Genomic DNA, 22,706 nt, shown 5'->3' on the forward strand with positions numbered 1-22,706 from the left:
CTTTAATTGCAGATCTGCTCAGTTGCACACAGCAACAGCGCATCTTTGGTTTGGAAGTGAGAAATAATTTATTTTGTAAAAACAGAGTTCAGAGGTGTGAGAGGTTCTTGTTTGAAAACTGAATTTTCTATCCAGGATGGATTATTGCTAATTTTTCTTCTCAGGAACGTATTTACATACTGTGGTTTCCCTTTAAAGGGCCAGCGTCCAGCTACTGGTGTCAAGTACTGGTAACTTGACAAAAGTACAGTTTTGTACTTTGGAAGAGATGAATACATATACAGTACTTGCAGATTTGTAGTACAAGCCTTTTATTAAGGCTTGTTAAATGTTCATATGTAAAAAAAAAAAAAAAAAATCATTTAAATCTATTTTAAATCCTTAGTCCTCAGATATGACCAATACTTTTACCCTTTTATTACAAAAATTTATTCCTCTGATGTAATGGTAAAAGTAATGTTGAGGTTACAGTGAAGGATCTGTGGTGCTGTGGGCCTGTTTCTTTTTTAAAAGACCTGGGAACCTCGAGAGAGTAAAACTCTTCAAAGCACCAGGATATTTTAAATCACAGATTTTGCTGCAGTGATAAAAGCTGATCTTATTTCGAGGCTTTTTCCACATTCTTCCCAGGGGTGCTGAGAAACGTCGCCGCCAGCGAGTGTCATGGTTAGAAAAATAAACGCCATTGAGTTGGATTCTTTTATGATTCATGCCATTAAAACTTCTCCAGTTTAAAGCTAATGCGTCCATGTGTGTGGCCGCGCACGCGAGCCGGTACGGGTAACACCTGGCCCTGGGCCAGAGCTTTGGTCTCACTCCAGGGGTCCTGCGAGGGCACCGTGATTCACTGATCTCAGCTCAGCACATTTGTGCGCCCAGGAGGCATGTTGGGATTCTGCAGTGGGGTTAATGTTCTAAACCATTCATCTCCATGAAAGTGCCGCAGGACTGTCTCTCAGTCCTTAGCCAGAAAGGCTCCCATCCCCATCTCCTTACCTAAAAGTTCTCACCAAAGGCTTGACTCGGATTGGGAATCTTTACGCCGCAAGCTCCTCCTGTCACAGCTGATTTGCATTCTGCCAAGTGATGGAGTGAGCGCTCAAAGTCCGTCTTTGGAGAGTAATTTCTCCACCCTCTCTCACACACACTGCATCTGTCACTCTGCCGTCACTCCACCCTCTTTTCTTGTTTGCACGCATGCTCGCTCATTAACTCGCACACTTATCCTCGCACACCCAGCGGCTCATGCTCCCTCCCTCTTTTGGCTTCTCCCTTCACTACCAGATGACTCACACCATTTGGGAGGCTGAGATTTATAGTGACGCACCACTTTAGTGTGGTTTATTAGTTATGGCAAGTGAGAATGAAAGCTTGCGCTGAGAGGTGAAAATGCTCTCACGCCGCAGCCAGACCCATAAGGCGTTTTAAATTAAAAACTAAGCCAAGTCCCTGTTTTCATAGGCACAGCGTTTCAAAATGTCCATCCTGTCACATCATGGAAACATGGAAAATGCGTTCCTACCTGCGCACTTTTACCAAAATGTGCCTGGATGTTTATGAGGTGTTTAGACAGCATCCATCATGGCACCCAGGATTCAAGTGTTTCTGTTAAGTTTTAAAACTCCCCTGGCTCTATCTTTCATGCCATTTGTTATTCTCCCATTGACAAATTAACGACCAATTTGTCTTTATTGCTTGAGTTATGATCAAATTTATGTAAGGTTAAGTGAAAGTACTTAATGTAAAAGGAAAAGGAACTCTTTCCTTTTAAAAGCAACCCGTCATATTTCTTGACAAAGCTGAACCCCCATAAGGTCACACTCTTTCAGCTCTTACACACTTTTTTTTTGTCTCGTTCAGTTTGCAACTTGGTACAGGAGATTTGTGCCTACATGGATTTCTTTAAGTCTGCACTCTAAATAAGATTTGCCCACTCACGTGCTTTTGCCGCCGAGAGAGAAAAAAAAACTCATGTGAGATCAGACTGTTGTAGAGGTTTCTCTTTAAATCTTTCAATTTAACTCCCTCCTGTGTTCAGTTTGCAACTCATTGCACAAATATGTGTATATTTTAATATGTGGATATCCTTGGATTAAAAGCATCCCACTGTAGATTTGGCTTCGTGTTTAGAGTTGCTGTCTTGCTGGAATGTGAAACCCTGCTCCAGTCTCCGGTGTTTTAAATCCTGTGGCACGTTTTCTTCCAGGATTACCTTATGATGCTGACACAATGAAGTTTTACAATGGTAATTGTATGTTTAGGGTCAGGTTTTTAATTTTGTTCCACAGGTAACATTTTGGATTTAGGCCAAAATATGCAGTTTTGCTGTCATCTGACCAGAACCCCTTCTTCCACATATTTTCAATGTTCCTACTTGGCTTGCTGCTGCCTGTAAACATGATTTTCTTTCAACAATGACATTCTTCTACTCTTTAATAAAGGGCACATTTCTGGAGCACATGGCTATTAGCTAGCTTGTTAATAGCTGCTTCCTTGATTAATGCTATCCTTTCCCAGCTGGTCAGTTTAGGTGGATCACGATGTTTTGGTGAGTCTGCAGTTGTGTCATTTTTTTTTTTCATTTCACCTGTAAAATACATTTAAGGTCAAAATCATATCCAGCAAATCTGACTCCACATATTCAAATCAGATTAAAGTCAAAATGTAATTGTCAGAGTAGGAAAGTTTAACTATAGCACCTTTAAAATCATTATTATTAGTATATTTGCCATGTTGTACGTTCAGCTTTAATAAGAATTAGTTATATGTTCAGCTCTCACTCAGACTAAATTAGTTTATGTTACAGTGCATTAAGATTTGGAGCAGCAACACTAGTTCACATTGATTTGTTTTTAGAAAGTTGTTGATGTCATTCTTGATTCAACATATTGAACTTCATTGATTCATAGATCACATTAAATATTGTTGTTCTTCTAAATGCGATATAGGCACAAATATTTGCTTTAAATAAAATATGGATTTATGTCAACTTCAGTTTGAACCAAATCAACATTAAATCATTGTCACCATGCTTATAAAACGTCAGCAATGTTCATCCTAGTAAATATGTGCATCATCCACAGACATGGTGAGCTACAAACTAACCCATGAGATGCCAAGTGTGGTATATGTGACAAAATGCTTTTAATCTTAATTATTTGAGATTTAAAGATCAGGAAAAAACGCTCATTTAGCACCTGCTTTACCAACACTTTTATGCGCAGAATGCACAAACAGGAATTAACTTGAAAGAAAGAAGCCAGAATGAATTTAAATGGAAGAATGAAAAACGGAGAGAATGGAGATTAAAGCGAAATTGTTGAGCAAACATGTAAATTCCGGCAAAAATAATTTGTCGGAAAAATCACAAGATGGAGAGATATTGGATTCCCAACATGCAACAGAAGAACTTTACATGGAGATTAAATAAATGAACAGCACGATTAACTTTCAAAGGAGTTGAGTTCACAGTAATAAAAGGAAGATAAGACTAATATGGTTTACAGGGATTTTTTATGTTTATTATTAAGATGAAAGATTATTTTTAAAATAATGAAGCCTTCAACTTTAATCCTTCTGACATGATTAGCTTTCTGGCACATTACAAAACAACCTAAGTTTTGTTTTTCAGTGGAATCAAAAAAAAGTTGAAAGAAAAGTTTAAGGTGAGCAGAACAAAACTCTTGACTTGCTTAGCATGAGTCAACTATTTTCCAGATTTTATTTATGAACAAAAAGTACCTGTCCAGGCTTCAGGAGAACCTAGTCTTGCAAGTGAATGAAATTAAAGATAAATATTGTTTGGAACTGATTTGCTGCCAGAAAATTGTGAAAACAACCAGATTCCATGTACCCTTTGTTGTAATCGTTTGGTTGCATACGGACTGCAATGATTCAGGAATGGAGATGGGAGTCACAATAACAGCAAACACACGAAAAAGGCAAAACACAACCATAAGAGCGTATTCTTATCTCAGATGACTGCTGTCTCGTGGCAGACAGCCACTTTTGTTTTGCCGTCCCTCATTGTAAGGCATCTTTGAAAGCCACCAGGACCTGTTACACAGTGTTCATTCTGTTTCATCACACACAAAAGCTTTGACTGGCATTATTTGAGATGGTTGGCTTCAGATGCAATGAGAGTAATTATTCGAGCCGAGGCGGGAACAAAGAGAACCTCAACAGAAAGTAAGTCATATTTTGGTCAGTGGCACAATATTATAACAAATTACTAATAAAAGGCTGTATGCCATCAGTACACCCTTTCTACATGAGCCACTGCTGTTTTTAGCTTTGATATTATTTTATTAGTCTTACTCCTACACACAGCCCCATTAGATTGTTTATTTGTGAAATGACAACCAAATATTGCTTGTGAAGAAGTCCTCCACCTCTGGTGTTTGAGGATAAATTCAGACTAAAAGCAAAATTAGGCTTCGAAAATGATTAAACCTAAAGTGTTATCAAAACAATCTGGTGATGAAGTATCAGCAAGGCAAAAGAACATTGTCACTGCTAAAATATTGGTGGCGAGAGAGAAACGGTGAAAGATCACGTTGTCTGTCCTACTGGGAGAAAAGAGTTGTTTTAGCAGCAGCAGCAGCAGCAATGACTGTCACTGCTAATTTTACTTTAAATTATTTCTCACCAGTGATATTTTCCAATGAACAGATCTATTAAAGTTTGAATTTTGAATCTCAGATTCTGCAACAAGACAAACTTCTTTTAAGGCTTTTTACATATTTTTACGTGTTTGCCAAGAAATTTGTGTGGGTCTACAAATATGGTTTCTATAAGGTTATATTAACTGAATGACATGATAAACACCCTTTAGGTCCTTCTCTTGTTATTAACTAATCCTCTACAAACCCAAATGTTAGCTGTATCCCGTAAAAGCTTTATTTCTGAAATCCTTTCCTTCCTGACCTATACAGTTTTACCTGGACAACTCTGTGGCCTCTTGCACTTATAGTGGAAATAAAAATGAAGTTAAGTGGCGCTGTTCCTCCAGAACCGAAGGCCTTGCTTCCCTCACTTCCAGACTTTGTGGAACGTCTCTTTCGGCCATTTTTATGTTTACCGCTGCCCTCTTTTGTCCCCTGTGCACAGCTTTCCAGATGAAAGGTCTCTCCACGCAGTCTTCGCTCTACGTCTGTGTGAGACCTGGAGGTATTGATTAGGCGATAATTAAATTGTCCACTTGATATGGATTCAGCTTGATATGGATTAATAATTGCCCACTAATGCCCTCTTGACATTTTATTGCATCAACTTGAGACTGTTTGCCGGAGAGCTCTGATAATTATGATGTATAGTATTCCTCATCTTGTCCCTAATGAGACCAATCAAACTCAGCTTGGCTTTTGCATAAGAATTAAAAAATGAAAACGGGAAAGATGGATTTTCTCCCCGGTCCTATAAGCGAGTGCTCTGGGGCTCTGAGCAGGTGTACTTTCTCCGTTTTCAGAGACATTTTTTGCCTTTTAAGGCTCTTTTCTTGATTTATAATTATTGCATTGTTTGACTAAATTGTTGTATCCTGCAACACCAGATCATGTAAAGAGGATGTCTCTGGATAAACAAGAGCACCGCTAAGAGTACTATAAATACCACGGTGAGAGGGTGGCATGGGCATTGCGCCACATCACTGCTTCGACTTCCTCAACGCCATCTGTGAGTGTTCCTCCTCTGGCATTCTCACGATGGCCTTTTGTGCATTTTTCTATCCCTTCTTTTGTGGCCATTTGCTGGGTTTAATTAGGTTATTTACTTAAGCCTCACCTTTTGGTGTTTCATTATGCTGGGCATAGGAGATAGAGCTTCGTACAGGGCAGGGGCAGATAAAAAGTTGGGACAAAAAAGATAATAAATGTCGCGAGCGGGGACAGGAATGCAATCTGGCCGCCATGATGCAGAGATGCTCTAATAGCTTCCCAGCAAGGAAAGGAGAAGGCGCTGTTGAGATGGCAATGTGATAAATGGTGCTGGGATGGCTGTAAGGACTCGAGGCAAGACAAAGAAAAAGAAGCAAGTCATGGAGGGAGAGAAAAAAACAAAACAAAGATGACCCAAAATGAAATCTAATTAATCTGGACTTGGTTCTTCCTCCTGACAAATTCAGTGGAGAAAGAATCGGAGGAATGGAAATAGTTTTTTTTTTTAGGGAGCCACCAGTCCTTCCTACGGTTCTATACTTTTTCCTTCTATCCACTTGAAAAAGGCAAAGGGACGTATGGATTCTGACAGCGTTCCTGCACCTGCAGGATGATTAATGGCGCCAGACTCGCCTAACATGCTGCAGTGTAAAAACACCGGCTTCAAAAAAAACCAAATGCTTCGGGGGAAACTTTGTCTTCCATAACATAAATGTGGGTTTAGGACGTTCTTTAGCAGATAAGTGATAATTATTTTGGAGCATTTGTTGTTGGCTAAAAATAATCCACCATGTTGTTTTGTGTTTTTTTTCTGTATACAGCAGCCTTAAGCAGGCTTTGTCATGAATGATCATTAATAATTAATCTAAGGAGACAAAGCCTGCTCAATATAATATATTGCGTGAGTTCTCATCACAATATCAATCTGTGTAATATTGCAAAGGACTGCTTGGAGACAATATTTGATGGTGTTATTGTAGCTGCCAGCTTTCTGTGATGGACAGAATAGGACTCTTTAATAGGATAAAACAAGGAAACCTGTGATAAAGAGCCAACATACCTCTGTAGAAAATGCTTACAACTTAAGTGACTTCTCGTAACTTTAAAATCCCTCATTCATTCTGAACATTGCTAACTTTGAGTCTTCTATCAGTTGTGAGTTCCACACCAAAAAGTGTTGTGCAGTGTCACCTCGCTTTTTATGTCCTCCTTCAAGAAAAAGAAGATCGGCTGTCAGCCAATCCCTCTCACCAGCTGATTTCGCTGAACCTATAGAGTGAGATCGTGGAAAGGCTTCGCTGTTTTAAAACTTCAACTTTTTAAATTGATATTTTTTGGAAACCAGTAACTGGCCCTCATCAACTCCTAAATTAAACTTTATTAAATTACTCAGAATTTTATGCAGTTTCATTGCAATAAAACTAATCTCTGCTTTTGCAAGGTGATGACAAAGTGGAGAGCCCAAAAAGCTAAGCAGTGGAAAAAGAGGGATAGAGGGATGAATTGTGATAAAACTGCAGTAGCGCCAACATCGCAGACGTAGGGTGAAGTGATGTAAAGACTTCTTAAAGTCGGTACTGAGGCTGACTACCTCTTCATCCATTTGATCCCACTCATGCTGAAAAATTAGCTACTCTGTTGACTTTAGAGCGTAAGTGCTCTGGATTTGCTGGAATATTCATGATGTTAACGATCAAAGTGAATCAATGCGCAGCCTTACGGTTTGTCGTTTAAACTATGCAAGGAAAAGAATAAAATCATTGCTTGTTCAGGATCAAAGTACCTCGTGGCATTTGCTTGGTCTCACTCACAGTTTAACAGCTCGTTGTTAAAAGGCAGCACTCACAACTTTGTTATTGGAATAATTCAGCTAAGTGTGATAAATGAGTTCTGGATCAATACGACTGAGATAAGAGGCAAACCTAAAAATAAATTCACAGTCTGTACAGTATTCCTATTCACACGCAGATGTCCTTACACTTAATATACACGTAAAAACATCACAATCACTTCCCTAGTGGAAAAAAGCCCAGTGGTCCTGGCAGGCATCTGTTCTTACGACTGGTGCCTTTTTTTTTATTCTTTAACTCTCTCATCTGAGGCTTTGTTTGGCGTTGGGTAAAAAGGAGTTGGAAAAGGAGTGCAGCCAACTCTATCAGTCCAAAGACCACATCTCCGGTCCTAAATGATCTTGCGTCCAGGCATGAGTCAGTTTGGGGCTTGAAGGTATACCACAGTTTTGAAAGGAAAAAAAAATCAAGGACATCAAACATAAAATTTGGTGTAAAATAACATTCTTTTGTAGAAGTCTTTTTAATTAGATACAGGTTCCAGAGGTCCACCACCTATTCGCGGTTCGGTATTCACAAATTTTTCTGTGGAATGTAACTCTAGATTATTATTGGAAAAATTCTCCTATTCATGACTTTTTTTTTCCAAAGAAAAAAAAACTTTCAAAATAAACTGCCGCTTGGGAAGCTAAAATACCCTGGATCAACGCTGCTTTACATGCTACTGGCTGGATTGCAAAACCGCCAATCCAGGAATGCTTTTCATTTTCCTTGCTGCCGATTGGCTGCCGATTATTTCTGTTTCCAAGTGCAGAAATAAGAAAAACTGTAGGTATTGGTTTTTGCAGTGGTGCTAAACCGGTTTCCATTGTGCCTTTATTTTTGCAGAATAAAATATACTTTGTTTGAACAATTGAAACAGGTTGTTATACGTGATGGGGTGTTAAGCTTTACACAGAGCTGACTGACAGCGCACACATTTAAGTTCCATCCCTAAACTCAAAGCTAACGGTTGGAAAACACTGACATGAAATACAACCTAAGAAACCAATTAGACCTCTGTATTTACGAAAGCTAGAAACCACAGGCGCCCGCAACCAGCTGAAATCTGCAAATACTTAGAAAGAAATCGTCTAAAACGTTCCCTTTGATACACTAAACAAATGTACTGGATATTTTTATGGTCCTACACAGTGATTGGAAATAACATTTTGACCACCTGCAAAATGGTGTTTTAATCACCTTCCCACTAACAGAAAAAAAATAAAACACCTCAAATTTGCATGGGCTCCACTGAACCCCTGAAAGTTTTCTGCGTTGTCTGGATTTAACATGTTAGATTGTGATCTTTCAGTCCTTGAAGTTGTGAGGGTGGACAGATTGGACTTGACTGTATCTTTTGATTTGATGATTGAAATGAAAAAATAAAAATACCACTTTATGTAAACATTTACTCTACTCGGCATTTTGATGAAATCTTTTATTCTGATGTTGGTTGCATTTTTATGTCCTGTGTGGCATAAAAAAGCCGTATCCACACACTTGCACCGTGTTATTACCTGTTCAGAAGGTGTCTTTATGCGTAGTTGTCTTTTCAAGAAGGCCAGTGACAGTTTTATATGCAAATGATTTTTTGAGATCATAGTTAGTGAAAACCTTTAAAATACGACTTTGCTCTCCTTGTTTTTATACGGCTGCGTAAAATTAGCAGCCTGTAAAAGGTCATTGTGGTCCTTGAGTGACGACTTGTGGCACCGCCGCTGCATATTCTCTGTCATGGTTCTGGGTTCTGGGTGTGAAGCTTGCTTTGATTACAGATGGCTGTGTTATATCCCCTTATGATTTCAGCAAGAAAAAAAACAAAAAACCTTTGAAAGTTAAAACGAGCTGAAAAAAAATGAGGGCGGAGGGGAGGAACACACTAAAAGGCTATTTTCCTTTTCCATAAAAAATGTTGGTTTTGTTCTGGCCTGCTTGGCTGAACCCGGGAACATTTGCAGGATAGCTGAGCCGCTGAAAGAAAGCCAGTTCCCATCGATGCAGCCTTCCTCCAGCCCCAGCCATTTTTGCCTGGGAAAAACAACACAGCTCCGGGAATGTGTCACTTCTCACGGCTTGACAACTGGCATCCATAAGAAAATGGCTTGGCACCGCTTATCCATAAAATTGGACTCTGTTTAAATATACAATGTTAAATCCGTGGAATGATTTGCCTCATAATCCATCTCTGCTCCTACAGAGGCAACATATGAAGCAAGCTTTTCCAGCTCCGTGGCTGAGGGCGAAGACAATTACATGAAGTTTATGCTGTAAGGAAATGGGACGGGCCTGAGCGTATTATAGTGTAATTCTCTGTTGGTTGGAGTTGAGATGAAAACGCTGCTTATTTGATTTTCCATTCCTCTCCCTTCCCCCTCACCCCTCCGTAGCTTTTGATTTCTGCTACACGTAGTGGAAAACCAGAATCTTTCAAGATTCTCATCTCCTCACGGTGATATCGGGCGCATCGTGTATATGTTAAAGGCATCAAAATCACACACAGTCAAGCTTTTGTTATTATTTTTGTAGTAGTTCCTCCACATTATTACTTCAGAAGTAATCTGACATGGTCAAAAAAAGTGTTTATCACTTGTGTCATTTTCCTCTCCTCTTCTTTTCAAGCCTGTGCAGGCCGGACGTGATAACTGTTGGCCGATTTGCCGTCGCGCTGCTATTTAATGAATCGTTCCATTGCCCGGTGGATAACAGAATGAACAAATGGCTTTCTGTGTTAGTGGCTGCCACTGCCTATCCTATCAGATAATTAACTTTTTGCAAATAGACTGCGCTGACTACCAAACAGAAGGAAGCCCCGCGCAATTAGAATAACTTATCTGTCTTCTTTCCTTTTTGTTTCCGTTATTTATTTATTTTGTTTTGGAGGGAAGCAAACAAGACAGGCAGACGAAGCTAATATTTCTTATCCATATTTCTTGTATGAGAAATTTGCACCACATTTGTGTGTTTTGCAAACGAAGAGCAGATGCGTCATATGCAGAGGCTAGAGTCCTTAACACAGTTGTTCCCTGTTTGATTCTTCTTTCTGCCTTCTTTTTGTCAAACTACTGTTGAACAAAACCCCATTAAAAAAACAGAAGCCTTCTTTTTTCTATAGGAGAAATATAGGAGCAATCTTTCGTCCAGCTGACTGGCAGTGTGCAGCAAGAGATGGGAGTGGAAAAGCAGTGCCTCTCAATATTTTTTAACACAGACGTCAAACCATATAAGAACAAAATTGTATAAAACTTTTAAAACTATGACTGCTTAGAAAAAGCTGTTCTATGCTACTTTGGTCCACACAGCCAGAGACGGCTCCAGGTACTCTGGTTCTACAAATATTTATTAAAATTTTAATGAAACCACAGAATCTCAGCAGCTTGGAAACTTTTTAAAGCTCAGACACCGAAAAAGGGATGTAAACTGCAACCTGAAAATAATGCAGAAGTTGTGATTAGTTGGCTTTTCTAACCGTTAAAGATATTTAATTATTTTATTTGTATCTTGTGGAACACATTTACATTCGTCATTATTACTATTTGTTTTTTTCATATTTATTTCTCAGCCTTCATCAGTGGATTATTCTTACTAATTGCAGTATTATCACAATGTAACCCCCCCCCCCCCCTGCCTTCACTTACTCTGATTTTATTGCTGCAATAATTGTTAAGACATGAAACAGAATTTGATATATCTCGCTGTAGTAGAGAGCACCATATGTGTGCGTTTGTAAACAGAAGATGAATGAGTAGGGAAGGGAAGTGAGGCCTTATTGTAAGCGGAGGCTCTGGATTATTTCGCCGCTGCGTTTGACAACCTCCTCCTGCATATTAGGAGTATCTGACAGGAGTGGGACAGGGGGCTTTTGGGGACTTGTGGAGTGCCTAGTGTTTCTCATCCATCCTCCAGCTTGTTCTCCATATTTAATTATTTATTTTTTTCCCTCTCTTTCAGATGGTCTCACACCGACGGTGGCGCGATTCAATATTTATAGGTTTCTTTCTGTTTGGTTTTTGCTGCGGGTTGGATGGCGGAGGGTGGGGGCGGCGCTTTCGTGTGTCTGATTTCCATGATTTCCAGCCTCTTTAAAAGTGTTGGTGTGTTTTGTTCGGTGGGGGGACTGCTGTGAACAAAGCCATCTGTTTGAGTGGGCTGTTTTATTAAGTGACAAACTGGATCCCTCTACCTTACTAATGCGTCCCGAGGGAGACGGTGGCGGAGGCTGCCGTCATTTGTGTGTTCTGAGCGCGGCTGGATGGAGAGAAACAGGAGAACGTTTTTTTTTTTTTTCCTGGCAAACGACGTGATACACCACAGAAGAGACATCACAGCCAGTGCAGCTGTGATTACAAAACTGATACGCTGTGGCTTTTATGAATCTGCAATGATAGTTTAATGGGGAACCTTTCAGCTTCCATCTCGTGACAAACGGATATCATAAATAACTCTCTATAACTTATTTATCAGATCCTTACACAACTGGCCCTAATTTATTAATCCATCCGTACGTCCATCCATCCTGAATGTTCCAACACTCCTGAGAGTCTGCGTGCATCCGTATGTGCATCCGTAGATTGTGGAAGCTTTTTTTTTTTTTCCGCCATTTCCCCAACCCCCAAACTCCCTCTGTCTCGTCAGTGAATCTGTTAGTGCCTCAGATGTGGGACAGGAACATCAAGCATTCTTTTTGAATCCGCTGCTGTTGTCTGTTGCAAAAAAGAAGTGTCCTTTCTCTCTCGCAGAGTTATAGCCGGCAGCTCCGACGTTCTCCACAGAGGGGCCGCTGAGCATGAGTAATACACACTGACTGGGGTTAAGAAAGTCCCAATCTGACTTCTGCCGGAGAGTCGTTGGGCTGAAAAGTCCACGAGAAGAATTCACCAGCCAGTTTGTGCAGCATAAGATCACAAGGCTTGATGTGGCTTATAGCTGTCGTTTAGGACTTGGTGTGAGTTATGTGTGTTTTTCCTTTTGGAGCTGGAGAAAGAATGAAACATCTGGAAATTTCGTTTTATAGTTCTGTTACTATGCTTAATATTAATTATCATCATAATTTCTTTTAATGGATTATGAGAGATTTTCTTTGCAAATAAGCACAATTTTATGGTATTTGACAAAAGAAAAAATTTAAAACGTGATTGCATTGCTTTTCTACAAAACCAAAAAGGTACCTTTTTTATCCTACTTATTCTAATCTACTGTTATCAATTTCATGCTATCAATTGAACCAAGAAGTTGAGTGAAAGTGTGAAGAGCACTTAAAAGTTGTAATGCCTGACGGTTTACCTTGTTGAACCATAATGATGAGCAGAGACGATGTAGATGCTGTTCTGCTGCAACATCTTAATCTGCGTCAAGTTGTTGGACATTTTTGGATGTGGGACATACAGTAGTTCTGCTCATCTTTTTTTTTTTTTCTTTTACACTTTTGCATCAGAATATTGAGTAAATTATATCTAACTCCAAAAATTATGGCATGATCTGTTATCTAATAACTGTGGGACGGAATATGCAATGGATCACCAGTATTCATGAGGGTTAGCGATAACAACCACACGCAAATAGTTAAAATTTGTGATTGCTTGAGACCCTACATGCCTATTTTAACAGTTCATACACCAATTATACCACATTATGCATTAATACACACACCAGAAACCGTCTCGGTACAAACCCAGAACCTATTTTCGCTCTTAGGGGTAGGAATGAAAATGAATGGCGCTTCTGTATTGGCTGCTTTGCAAACACTGGCCAAGTAGCATTTTAGATGTTTCATATAGATATTGGCATATAGATATTTCTATGTACTACAAAGTATTTTAGAAAAAAAAATTCACATACAAGTGTTTTCCGCAAATAAGTAGGAGTGACTTTCCACAGACAAATCTGTGATTGCCGGTCCACTTGAATTCACTACAAACAACATTGTTTGCAAAGATTATATTAAAATCCAAGAACTTTGTAAGTCACATATGAGTTTATTGAGATGCACACCTGCTTGGTGCAAGTCAGTTTCAAACCTTGTTAGACAATTAAAATATTACTTTCTTTATACCACATAATTCAAATACGATTTTAGCTTTAATATAATTTAAAATCTTGCAAACAAACATTTTCCCATAGTAACCACTCAAATAGGTAATTGTTTCTTACCGAAGGGATTCTACTGCGAAGGCTTTGAGACTGTTTCAAGTATTTTCCTGAATTAGTTGTACACAATGGATCAAATTTTGCTTGGAGAGCAGATTTAGGTGCTTGGAGAAGAAAGTCTGCAATATGGGAGAAGGTGGCTTGTATTATATGAGCTCCATTATGTGTGACAGGCAGCACAATATTGATGGAAGAGCAGGTCCCTATCATTGCCATGCATTAAAACCTCCGCCGTGAATTAATGTAGTATTCCTGATCCAGTAATTAACAATCATTCAGGGGCCGTATCCCTTTTCAACTAGTCACTAATTGCAATAAGAATTTCAGATTCCATTTAAGGCAAGATTACCGATGAGCATGCATTGCAAATCAGCCAACAGTTCTAATTAAGTCCCGATTCGTTCTCATTCTCTCTGCCTTGGCCCTTTGTGAGCTCGTACAATGTGGAGTTTGTTTCCTCAGCATTACAAAAGGGAAATTTTATCAGAATGCTGCAGAGAGAGAAGTGCGCGGCACCCCAGGAAAAATAATTTCTGCTTCTTGTTTTTGCCATAGATTAGCATGTTTTGTTTACCTTCATTACTTTTTTTTCCATGTTGCTTATCTCTACTTTTTGCTTGAGGTTTGTTCGGGTTTCTGGGTGTGCCATGGATCATAGGGAATTTACTTGCACAGGTTAAGCGTTTAAATGTGATTGAAACAATTATACGTTTTAATGATTCAAACTAAAAAATTGGAAGCAGAAATTATTTTAAGCATTTATTTTCTGTTTAATTTTATGATAAAAGCTTACAAGTGACAAAAAGTAAATGTTAATGTTTTGACTTGACAATGGGTTTTAAAATTAGAAGGAAGTCACCTGTCAAGAGTTCTGCAAGAATAGTAGTAGTAGCAGAAAAGTTGAGTGGAAGGAAAAATGTTTGGCTTCCTATCTGTTAATATTGATGATTATGGCTTTGAGATTTCTGATTTATATATTTTTAAATATTACATCAGCCAAATAAAGATTTTTCCTACAGAAATTAAGACATACTGTAAAAAGTACAACCATGTACTATTCAGTACTTTGTCAGGACTTCTTTGCATGAACACATTAGGAAATATGTACATGCAACATTTTCTAATTGTTCTAAACTTTAGCTTTAAAAAGGCCTTTAGCTACTCTGTGTTGTTCAGTCTTCTTTTTCTCATCTTCCTTTTGGCAGTTCTTGAACTTTCTGTTAATTTTATTGGATATAGAACAGCCAGTTACTTTAGAAGTGACCTTTAGTGTGTAGCGGTACTTGTCGAATGTTTGCTGGGGGTTGTATCTGTTGCATGTGCATCTCTTTTTTTTTTCATCACTCCACTAAACTTTCAATTAAGATACTTGGAGACAAGAAAATTAACATTTTCTGAAATACTTTGGGTTTGTACTTTTTCTAATGATATAAATTAATGAGAGTAAATGAAAAACATGTATTCAATGAATCTGATACGAGTCCAAATTTTTTGCTTTGAACTACTTGCATAAATCACCTTTTTAATTCTGATTTATTGAGACACAGTTGCAGTTCCGATTTCACAAAAGCTTCCTGAAATAGGCTTCTGAAAGTATTTTATCCTAAAGAATGTTATATAGACAGAAATCCAAAGTATTTGCTCCACTACATGTGTCACTTTCAACCCCTCAGTCTAATTTGCCTCGCTCGCTCGCTCGCTTGTGCCAATTCATCAATATCACAGCGCTGATATATTTGGGCTTTAAGATGTCAGATGGGGTTAATGGCATCTCTAAATGCTCCTTTCTTCCAGCCTTGTATCCAAAACCGAAGCTGGGGGATTTGCAGACTGCCACCCAGTGTGTTGGGATTAATTACCCCCGTCCTCCTCTTCCTCAACAACCCCACCTCACCCTACAAGTTAAAGATTCAGAAAGGAAATGGCCCCTTTCATGCAAATTAAATTGAATATGTCAGTCAGTGTAATTATGAAAGCAAAGCTGTCTTAGGCTCGGGGTTCATGCCAAAAAAAAAAAGAGGCGCAGAGAAAAAGTCAGTTTATTAATGTCCTCTGCAGTGTTTGATTCATGCTCTCTGTAATGGCTTGGCAGATCAAACGTCACTTCATTGTGGATTCCTGATGACTTAAAATGTTTCGGCCATTGTGCAGGAAAAGTCAGACTTGGAGCTTTGCGAGATCACTTAAATCTGATATTTGGCTGTAGGTTATGGCGATGTCAAACACGGCAGTAATGAATGCGCATCTGCTCTGGCTGCTGGGTAAAACTGATCAATGGAAAAATGTGCAGAAGCTGTCGGTTCTCAGTTGCAAAGTTCACTGAAGTTCAGAAGAGTCTGACCTTACAGCAGGTACAAGAGAAAGCTTTCAGGAATCATCTGTAACCGTAACCTTCCGCCATAAATGATGAACATCAGGTTTATTTTAATCTAAGCTGGAGTCAGATTCATATCAAGAATCTTTATTGCCATCTGTAAATTCATCTTTAGGATGGTTGAACTTGTTGGCTCAGTACTTTTCTACTAATCCAGGTTTTATGACTTGCAGGTGTGACTTTATTTTGAAAATCTCTAAGTTTCGCCTTACAAAGGCTGCTCGTCAGTTCACACCTAGATCTTTTTTGTACTTTTCCCGTTCTGATCATTTTGTACCCAACTTTTTGGGGGGTATTATGAACACCAGCTGTCTGCTCCCGGACATTTTGTATCCACCTCTAGCATGTTTCATACCTGCTTTGTCAACAATCTATTTTATTTTAACTGTGGGGAAATGTGCTTATGTCATTCCTATAAATAATATCTATGTACAGAAAGTAATACCTACTGTAGTTGTTTTTGGTTTGAACAGGAATTATAATGTCTTTTGTCTTATATGAGGGGGAAATATATAGTTTTAGTCACAAAACACCAAGTGTTAGAGTTTTGACGTTATCTCTAGAGAAAAAAACCTACATTTTAAGTGAATTGTTGCAGAACATCTAGTCAAAATTATATGAAGATTGGAAGGTGCTTGCTTTGCGATTTTCTTTTTAACCGGGGTGCAGAATAAAAAAAATCAGACCCAAATTTCTAGGTCTGTTAGCTAAATCTACTTATGTGACAAAAAAAATACTCTAACATTTACTCTATTAGTCTGGGTTTGTTCTCAATGAAATCCAAATGCAGGAATATAAATATACACGGCAGCCATTGCGCCTCATTACCTGCTTTTCTAATGAATGAATCATCCAACTCCCAGGCTAAAAGTCTTCTTTGGCTCAACATAATCTTTTTCTAAAACTTAATTCCCATTTTGAGTTTAAATAGGCCTTTTGGCTAACTTGCAGCTTCCAAATTTGGATATGTACATGCAAGATTTCCTAATTGTTCTAAACTTTTAAACTCAAATCTCCCCTTAGCCTTTCATGTTTCCTATCCAGACAGTGTGACTTTCTTTTAATCTTTAAAAATGGATCTTTGAAATTTGATTGTTGTGTGACACAAAAGATACTTTCTCCATCATGCCGCTATGAAATGGTAAGTAGCAAAGCATGAATTGCTTCTCTCACCAATGATTATCAGGTCAACTAATAAAATATTTTGACTTTGCTTATGCTATTTGATTCATTTAGCTATGAGTTTAGTAAAAGTCAGCCAAAGGTTAGGGACATAAATGAGAAGAAACACAGAACTTCTTTATTTTTATGTTTATTTTTACTATTTCTGTCTATTAACCTAAACATTTTGTCTTTTGTAAATGTTTGTTACATTTTCATGTTGAATTATACAAATTTAGCATGAATGAGCGAGGAAGCAAAACTGAAAAGCAGTCTCTGCCAGTTGAAGCCTGATCACTGCCTTTTTAGGTATTATTTCTGTTTCCATTAAGCCATCGTCAGCGAATCTTGAACCACTCCATGCAAAAAATAATTACTTGAAGTCATAAAACAGTCTGCTTTCCTTAACCCAGTCTCTCTGATGCCAAATTATAAAAATGACACTCAACAGAGGAACTGCGGGAATGCTCCGAAAAGCTCCCCACTCTTTTCGTGTGAACAAAGAATGATCAAGGTTATGTAATGACCTCCAGGGAGGGCAGTCGCAGACTCTCGTCACCAGCCTTTTAACTTGTGACAGGCTTTACGCTTCTCATTTGTTTGCCGGCAGCAGCTTAGCAGTGGATTAGCAGTTTCCCAGCCGCAGTATTAATTAATGCAGCTTATGGTTACCTCTCGGAGGAGATGTGCACGTGTGGCTTAGGTGAAAGGAGCATCTTTCAGTTTGGACTCATTGTGCGAAACAAAGCCCGCATGCTATTCTGAATGATAGTCTCTGTTAATGAAATTAATTTCTGTTCAGATTAGCAGCATTACAGTCAAACAGATGGGAGCAACAAATTTAGGAATGATGTCATCTTCTAAGACAGTCGCAGAAAAAGAGTCGGGGTTCTGTAGCTCAGTGTTTTTATGGTTTGCAAAATGTTCTTTTTCTTTCCTTTTCTTTTTTCATTCCTCTTCTTCACGGGCCATATCTTATTGCTCGCTGTCACGGTTCCAGTCGTGGCATTGTTGGAACAAAGACGAGGTTTCAATCAGCCTCCATCTACCTGAAGCCATACGAGGAGTCTCCCAAAATTGATGTTTGTCAGCAGCAGACCTAAAATGAGTGCATGATGGCGATATCAGCGGCCGTGTCTTTGAAAACACCATTACCTTCACGTCACGCCTCAATCATTCCCCATTGTGCGATGACATCAGCCCACCCAAACAACCCCATTCCCCTCACCTCCAGCGCTGATCTCCCGTACATGCTGTAGAAGTCTATTACAACCGGCGTATGGAGGTGCAGCGAGCCGTAATGCATGGCCCCGGAGCGAAAACAACCCCAATAGCATATCAATTACCCATCAGCACCTTCTTGGTCGGATGCCAGCGTGTACCGCACTCCGGCTAAGTCAAATTAGCTGGAGTGAAAATGCAGATACACCTGTGCACAAACAGCATACTGTACCCTCTGCTTCTAATTTTTCCAGACAGAAAAAGATTTACAGGAATACTTTTGCCTCAGCATTTTTATTATTATTATTATTATTGGAAAGCCCGAGGGGTTGCTGATGTCTGCGAGTAGTAAAGGAAATGGTATGCCGTGAGGAAATCAAGCGATTTCCCAGCCTCATTTGCCCAGTGGAAGGAAAGCCGCTTGCCTGTTTATCTGCTCGCCCTTTTGATTGCCAGCCACACATCCTTATGTCACCTCTCCACGAATCCTGCAGGTTAATTTGTCCCTCAATCGCACCGCTGCCTGCGCTGCTTCTGGGCAATACAATCCGAAAGAGGTTTCGGGGGAAAATCAGTTTGTACATGGTCAGACAGGGAGTAGAACGGGCTCAATGACATGTCGTCACACATACAGATGAGGCGATTGAGACGGTCGGCATCACTGCAGCCAGTCGGCCCTCTAACAGCCCACTGAATTGATTGATAAAAGGGAAGCAGTTGTTTCACAGATGGAGCTGCACCGCCCACAAAAGCCAGAGCTCAGGCTTTGTGCAAGTTTGTTTGTTTTGCACTGTTCATACGCAAGGTCATTCAGACAAGAAAATAAAGAATCAAAGGCAAAGAAAACAACATTAAATTTAAAATATTACTTAAATGAAAAATAGTAAAAATGGCATCACCTAAAAACACAAAAAAGTATTAAACAATTGCTTAGAGATGATTAAAGAAAGACCTGATTACTGGCCTCAAACATGCATGGATGAGTCAAAACAACATGTATTTCTTTCTCTTGTCATTTTCTAGAATTACTGAAAGACGCTAAGTAGCCCCAGACTGCCAATTAACACCTGTTAATCTGTTCAATTCAGTTTATTTATGTAGAGCCAACTAACAGTCAGTTCAGTTCAATCAAGTTAATTGCATACTTTCTTGTCTAAGTTATTTATCTAGTTATCAAACAATGCAGTTAAGTTCAGTTTATTATTCTGTTTGGTAAAATTACTATTCAATTCCACTGACTTTTCCAGTCTTGTCAATCAGTATATTTTGCATTCGCTTACAAAACTGTTACCTGTTGTAGTTATGCCAATAAAAATGTTGTAGATCTTTCACTACTAAGATGTAGGTCATTTAAAACAAACTTTTACCTGGAGTGTGAAGCCTACAAATAAGGATTTTTAGCTTCTCTGATGGGCAGTTGCATTTATTGGACTATAATAGAAGTCTGAGCTTTTTATTAATATTTTTAATTTCTGTTAAAGAGCTGCAACTCCATTATTATGAAAATCCAAACCACACCAGATCAACACAAAGCAAAGACGATTTCTATTGCACTTTTTGCTTTGATCAAGCTTTTCTTATTCACCACAGAGCTGTTAAATTGAACTTAGTGAATATTTCTAGCAACAGAAGGCTCACAGTGACAAACCATTTTGACACACATTCATTGTATTTCATGACCACAAAGCACTGTCTCTGGTTCCACCTTGTGTTATTTTGATTTAAAGCTTAGTAATGACTACAGCTGCTCAGGCCCTGCTTTTCTTTTTAAAAGCTGTAGCTAAGACTGGGGAATTATGAGAGAACAAAATGTTGACAGTGTAACATTGAGTAATCTTTCTTAATAAAACTGATAAAGGTGCAACTGCTTTACGGTCCTAAACAGAGAATTCAAGTCTAATCCATCAGCCAAGCAATATGTGATGGAAAAGCTTACCTTCTAAAACGCAATTGTTCTGCAATTTTGTAGGTAAAATAGCAAACGGGACTAATTCTTAATATCGTAAACTAAAATTTTTGTTGTTATCCCTTTTTTTTCACATCTAAATTTCTCTGCTTGTTTTAATAATTCATTTCTTTCTTTTATATTTTAAATGATTTAGTGGGAATGAAACTGAATACATCATTTAACAAGATTTCTTAAAAGCCACGTATTTGTGGCTGAGGCTCCGTTGATAGAGCGTACGCACCAAATGCAGAGGCTGTCGTCCTCGATGCGGTTGTCTTGGGTTTGATTCCCAGTCTCATGTCATTTGCAGCAACTTAATCTTTTGACTTAAGTGTGCAGATATGTTGACTCTGTAAGAAAGTAGAATGTCTCTGTGTCCACTTAATAAACGTGATCACTAACATTTTGCAATTTCCTTTCCATTCTGTCTCCGTGTCTTTCCAGCACCGCCAAAGTTTTTAAGAACCCCCAATGACCAAACAGGCGTGCAGGGAGGCGTGGCGTCCTTCATCTGCCAGGCCACCGGAGATCCACAGCCGAAGATTGTGTGGAACAAGAAGGGGAAGAGAGTCAGCAACCAGAGATTTGAGGTATTAGGTCTATTGTTCTGATGTAAAATGCTCGACAAAATGGGAATGTTTCAGCACCGCTCTTTTGGCTCCGCTTGCAACACAATCCATTGCACCACGTCCCATTTGCTTGCCTCCCCCCCCCTTGAATTGCCACTACGCATTAGCGGCCTCTAACAATCATGCTGACCCAGCTTTAAATATGCATGAGTTTTAACGAGAAAGATACAGTGATAAATTTGAATAAGTTGCAAACGGAAAGCAATTGGACAGATTAGGAAAAAAATCCTTGTGGTGTGACCCAGATCCTTACATTAGCATCACACCGCATTTTCCAGCTTCATGCAAAGTGAAAGGGGAAGCGGCACTTTCACTTGGAAAGATCCTTTTGCTTTGTGGCATCTTTATGCGAATGCATATCCCACCCTCTTTATTTTGGCCGAAGCTTTGATTTCTAGTCAGCATTAATCCACATTTGAGCTTAACACCATCACAAAATCATTGCAGAGCACTGATAAGATTTCTATTAATTTCTGTGTCAGTCCTCTGGACTTTTCTTTGCTCCGTAGCGGCCATATTTGTTAGCTCCCAAAGGCCTAATGGAGCTCAAACCTCTTTTTTGCGTCTCACGCCTACAGAAATCCAATCTTATCAGAGTTCATCGCGTTTGCATGGCACGTCCAGCTGAATGCTAACACGTTAGTTTCCATTCATCCACCCATTGCCCCGTGGGGGCTCGCTCTCTGCTACAATTCTGCACCCATTCAATCATGCACTGCCACCTCATCTTCTAACGAAAACCCATTTCCTTCTGGAAGCCCCACAACTTCCTTTCTAATTTGCTCTTTGGCCCAAACTCAGAAAGGAGGCTGTTTTTACCATCACCTGCTGACACCTGGAGTGCCAACACTGCTTTAGCTTGGCCAGTGAAATGTTGCAGAGTTTTGTTAACTAACACATGCCCAGATATACTGTGTACTTTTAAAATGTTTGTAGGCCTCGGTGTGTTTGTGTGTGGCAGGGTGTGCCTGTGTGTGGGAGAGAAAGTGGTCTCAGGCCTATTTTTTACTTGAATCTACCTCTATGCTTAAAAGAGATTGAGTTATGACACAGATCTTTCTAAAATCAGTGAGTATACAACACGTAGCATGCAACGATAGCTGAATAAGCTACAACAAACACCTGTTTGTGAAGCATTTTATGTGTCGTTCGTCCAGCAAAAGTTGGTCCTGTCTCTCGTACCACTACCTCACCTCATGGTGCAAAATGTCCGTAACCGAATACCAAGCCACCGTTTACTGTTTGTGCTTGTTTTCTGTCCCATTGACACGGTCCAGTGTGATGCATTTACTCTTCAGGAGACTGAATGTTAGCTTTAAGAGTGGGACACATTCAGACTTAAAATTCACTCTGCAACAAAATATCTGTGCAAAATAAACATCCAGCCCCATTCTTAAAGTTAGTCAGCCACATCAGTTAATGCACTAGGTTTCATTTACTAAAAGTGAATATCCATCATATGTAAATATATATCTGGAGTGGGCATGGGCCGGTTACCCGTAACAATATGTCAGTTTTGAAGGACTAAAACTGCTAAGATATTCCTTCACACAGTTGCTATATTATTACGTTTTCTTTTATTGAGATGGCAGAAAAAGCCTTTCTGTAGTTGTTTAGAGGAGCACTTTGCTGCCCCTAACATACCTGACACTAATCTTTTAGCTAGCAACATTAGTTAGCTAATGTTTTGGAAATCTAAAAATAGACAAGTGATGAGGGTTTTCGCCAGGTGTTTTGGAGTAG

The 22,706-nt window shown here is 39.2% G+C and overlaps 1 protein-coding gene across 33 annotated transcripts in view; it reads left to right on the forward strand.

Annotated features, from left to right (window-relative positions):
- Positions 1–22,706, forward strand: part of ptprd (protein tyrosine phosphatase, receptor type D) — a 463,922-nt gene that overhangs the window by 346,748 nt on the left and 94,468 nt on the right. For 17 of the 33 annotated variants that reach the window (XM_023346261.1, XM_023346260.1, XM_023346234.1 and 14 more), the window contains exon 11: positions 20,779–20,924. In XM_023346261.1, coding sequence (XP_023202029.1) covers positions 20,779–20,924 — 146 coding nt within the window. Of the gene's footprint in view, positions 1–20,778; positions 20,928–22,706 lie in introns of all 33 variants that reach the window. The other 16 variants (XM_023346243.1, XM_023346230.1, XM_023346238.1 and 13 more) reach the window with 1 other exon arrangement.

Source organism: Xiphophorus maculatus, chromosome 14, assembly GCF_002775205.1.
Source record: "Xiphophorus maculatus strain JP 163 A chromosome 14, X_maculatus-5.0-male, whole genome shotgun sequence".
NCBI classification, from domain to species: domain Eukaryota; kingdom Metazoa; phylum Chordata; class Actinopteri; order Cyprinodontiformes; family Poeciliidae; genus Xiphophorus; species Xiphophorus maculatus.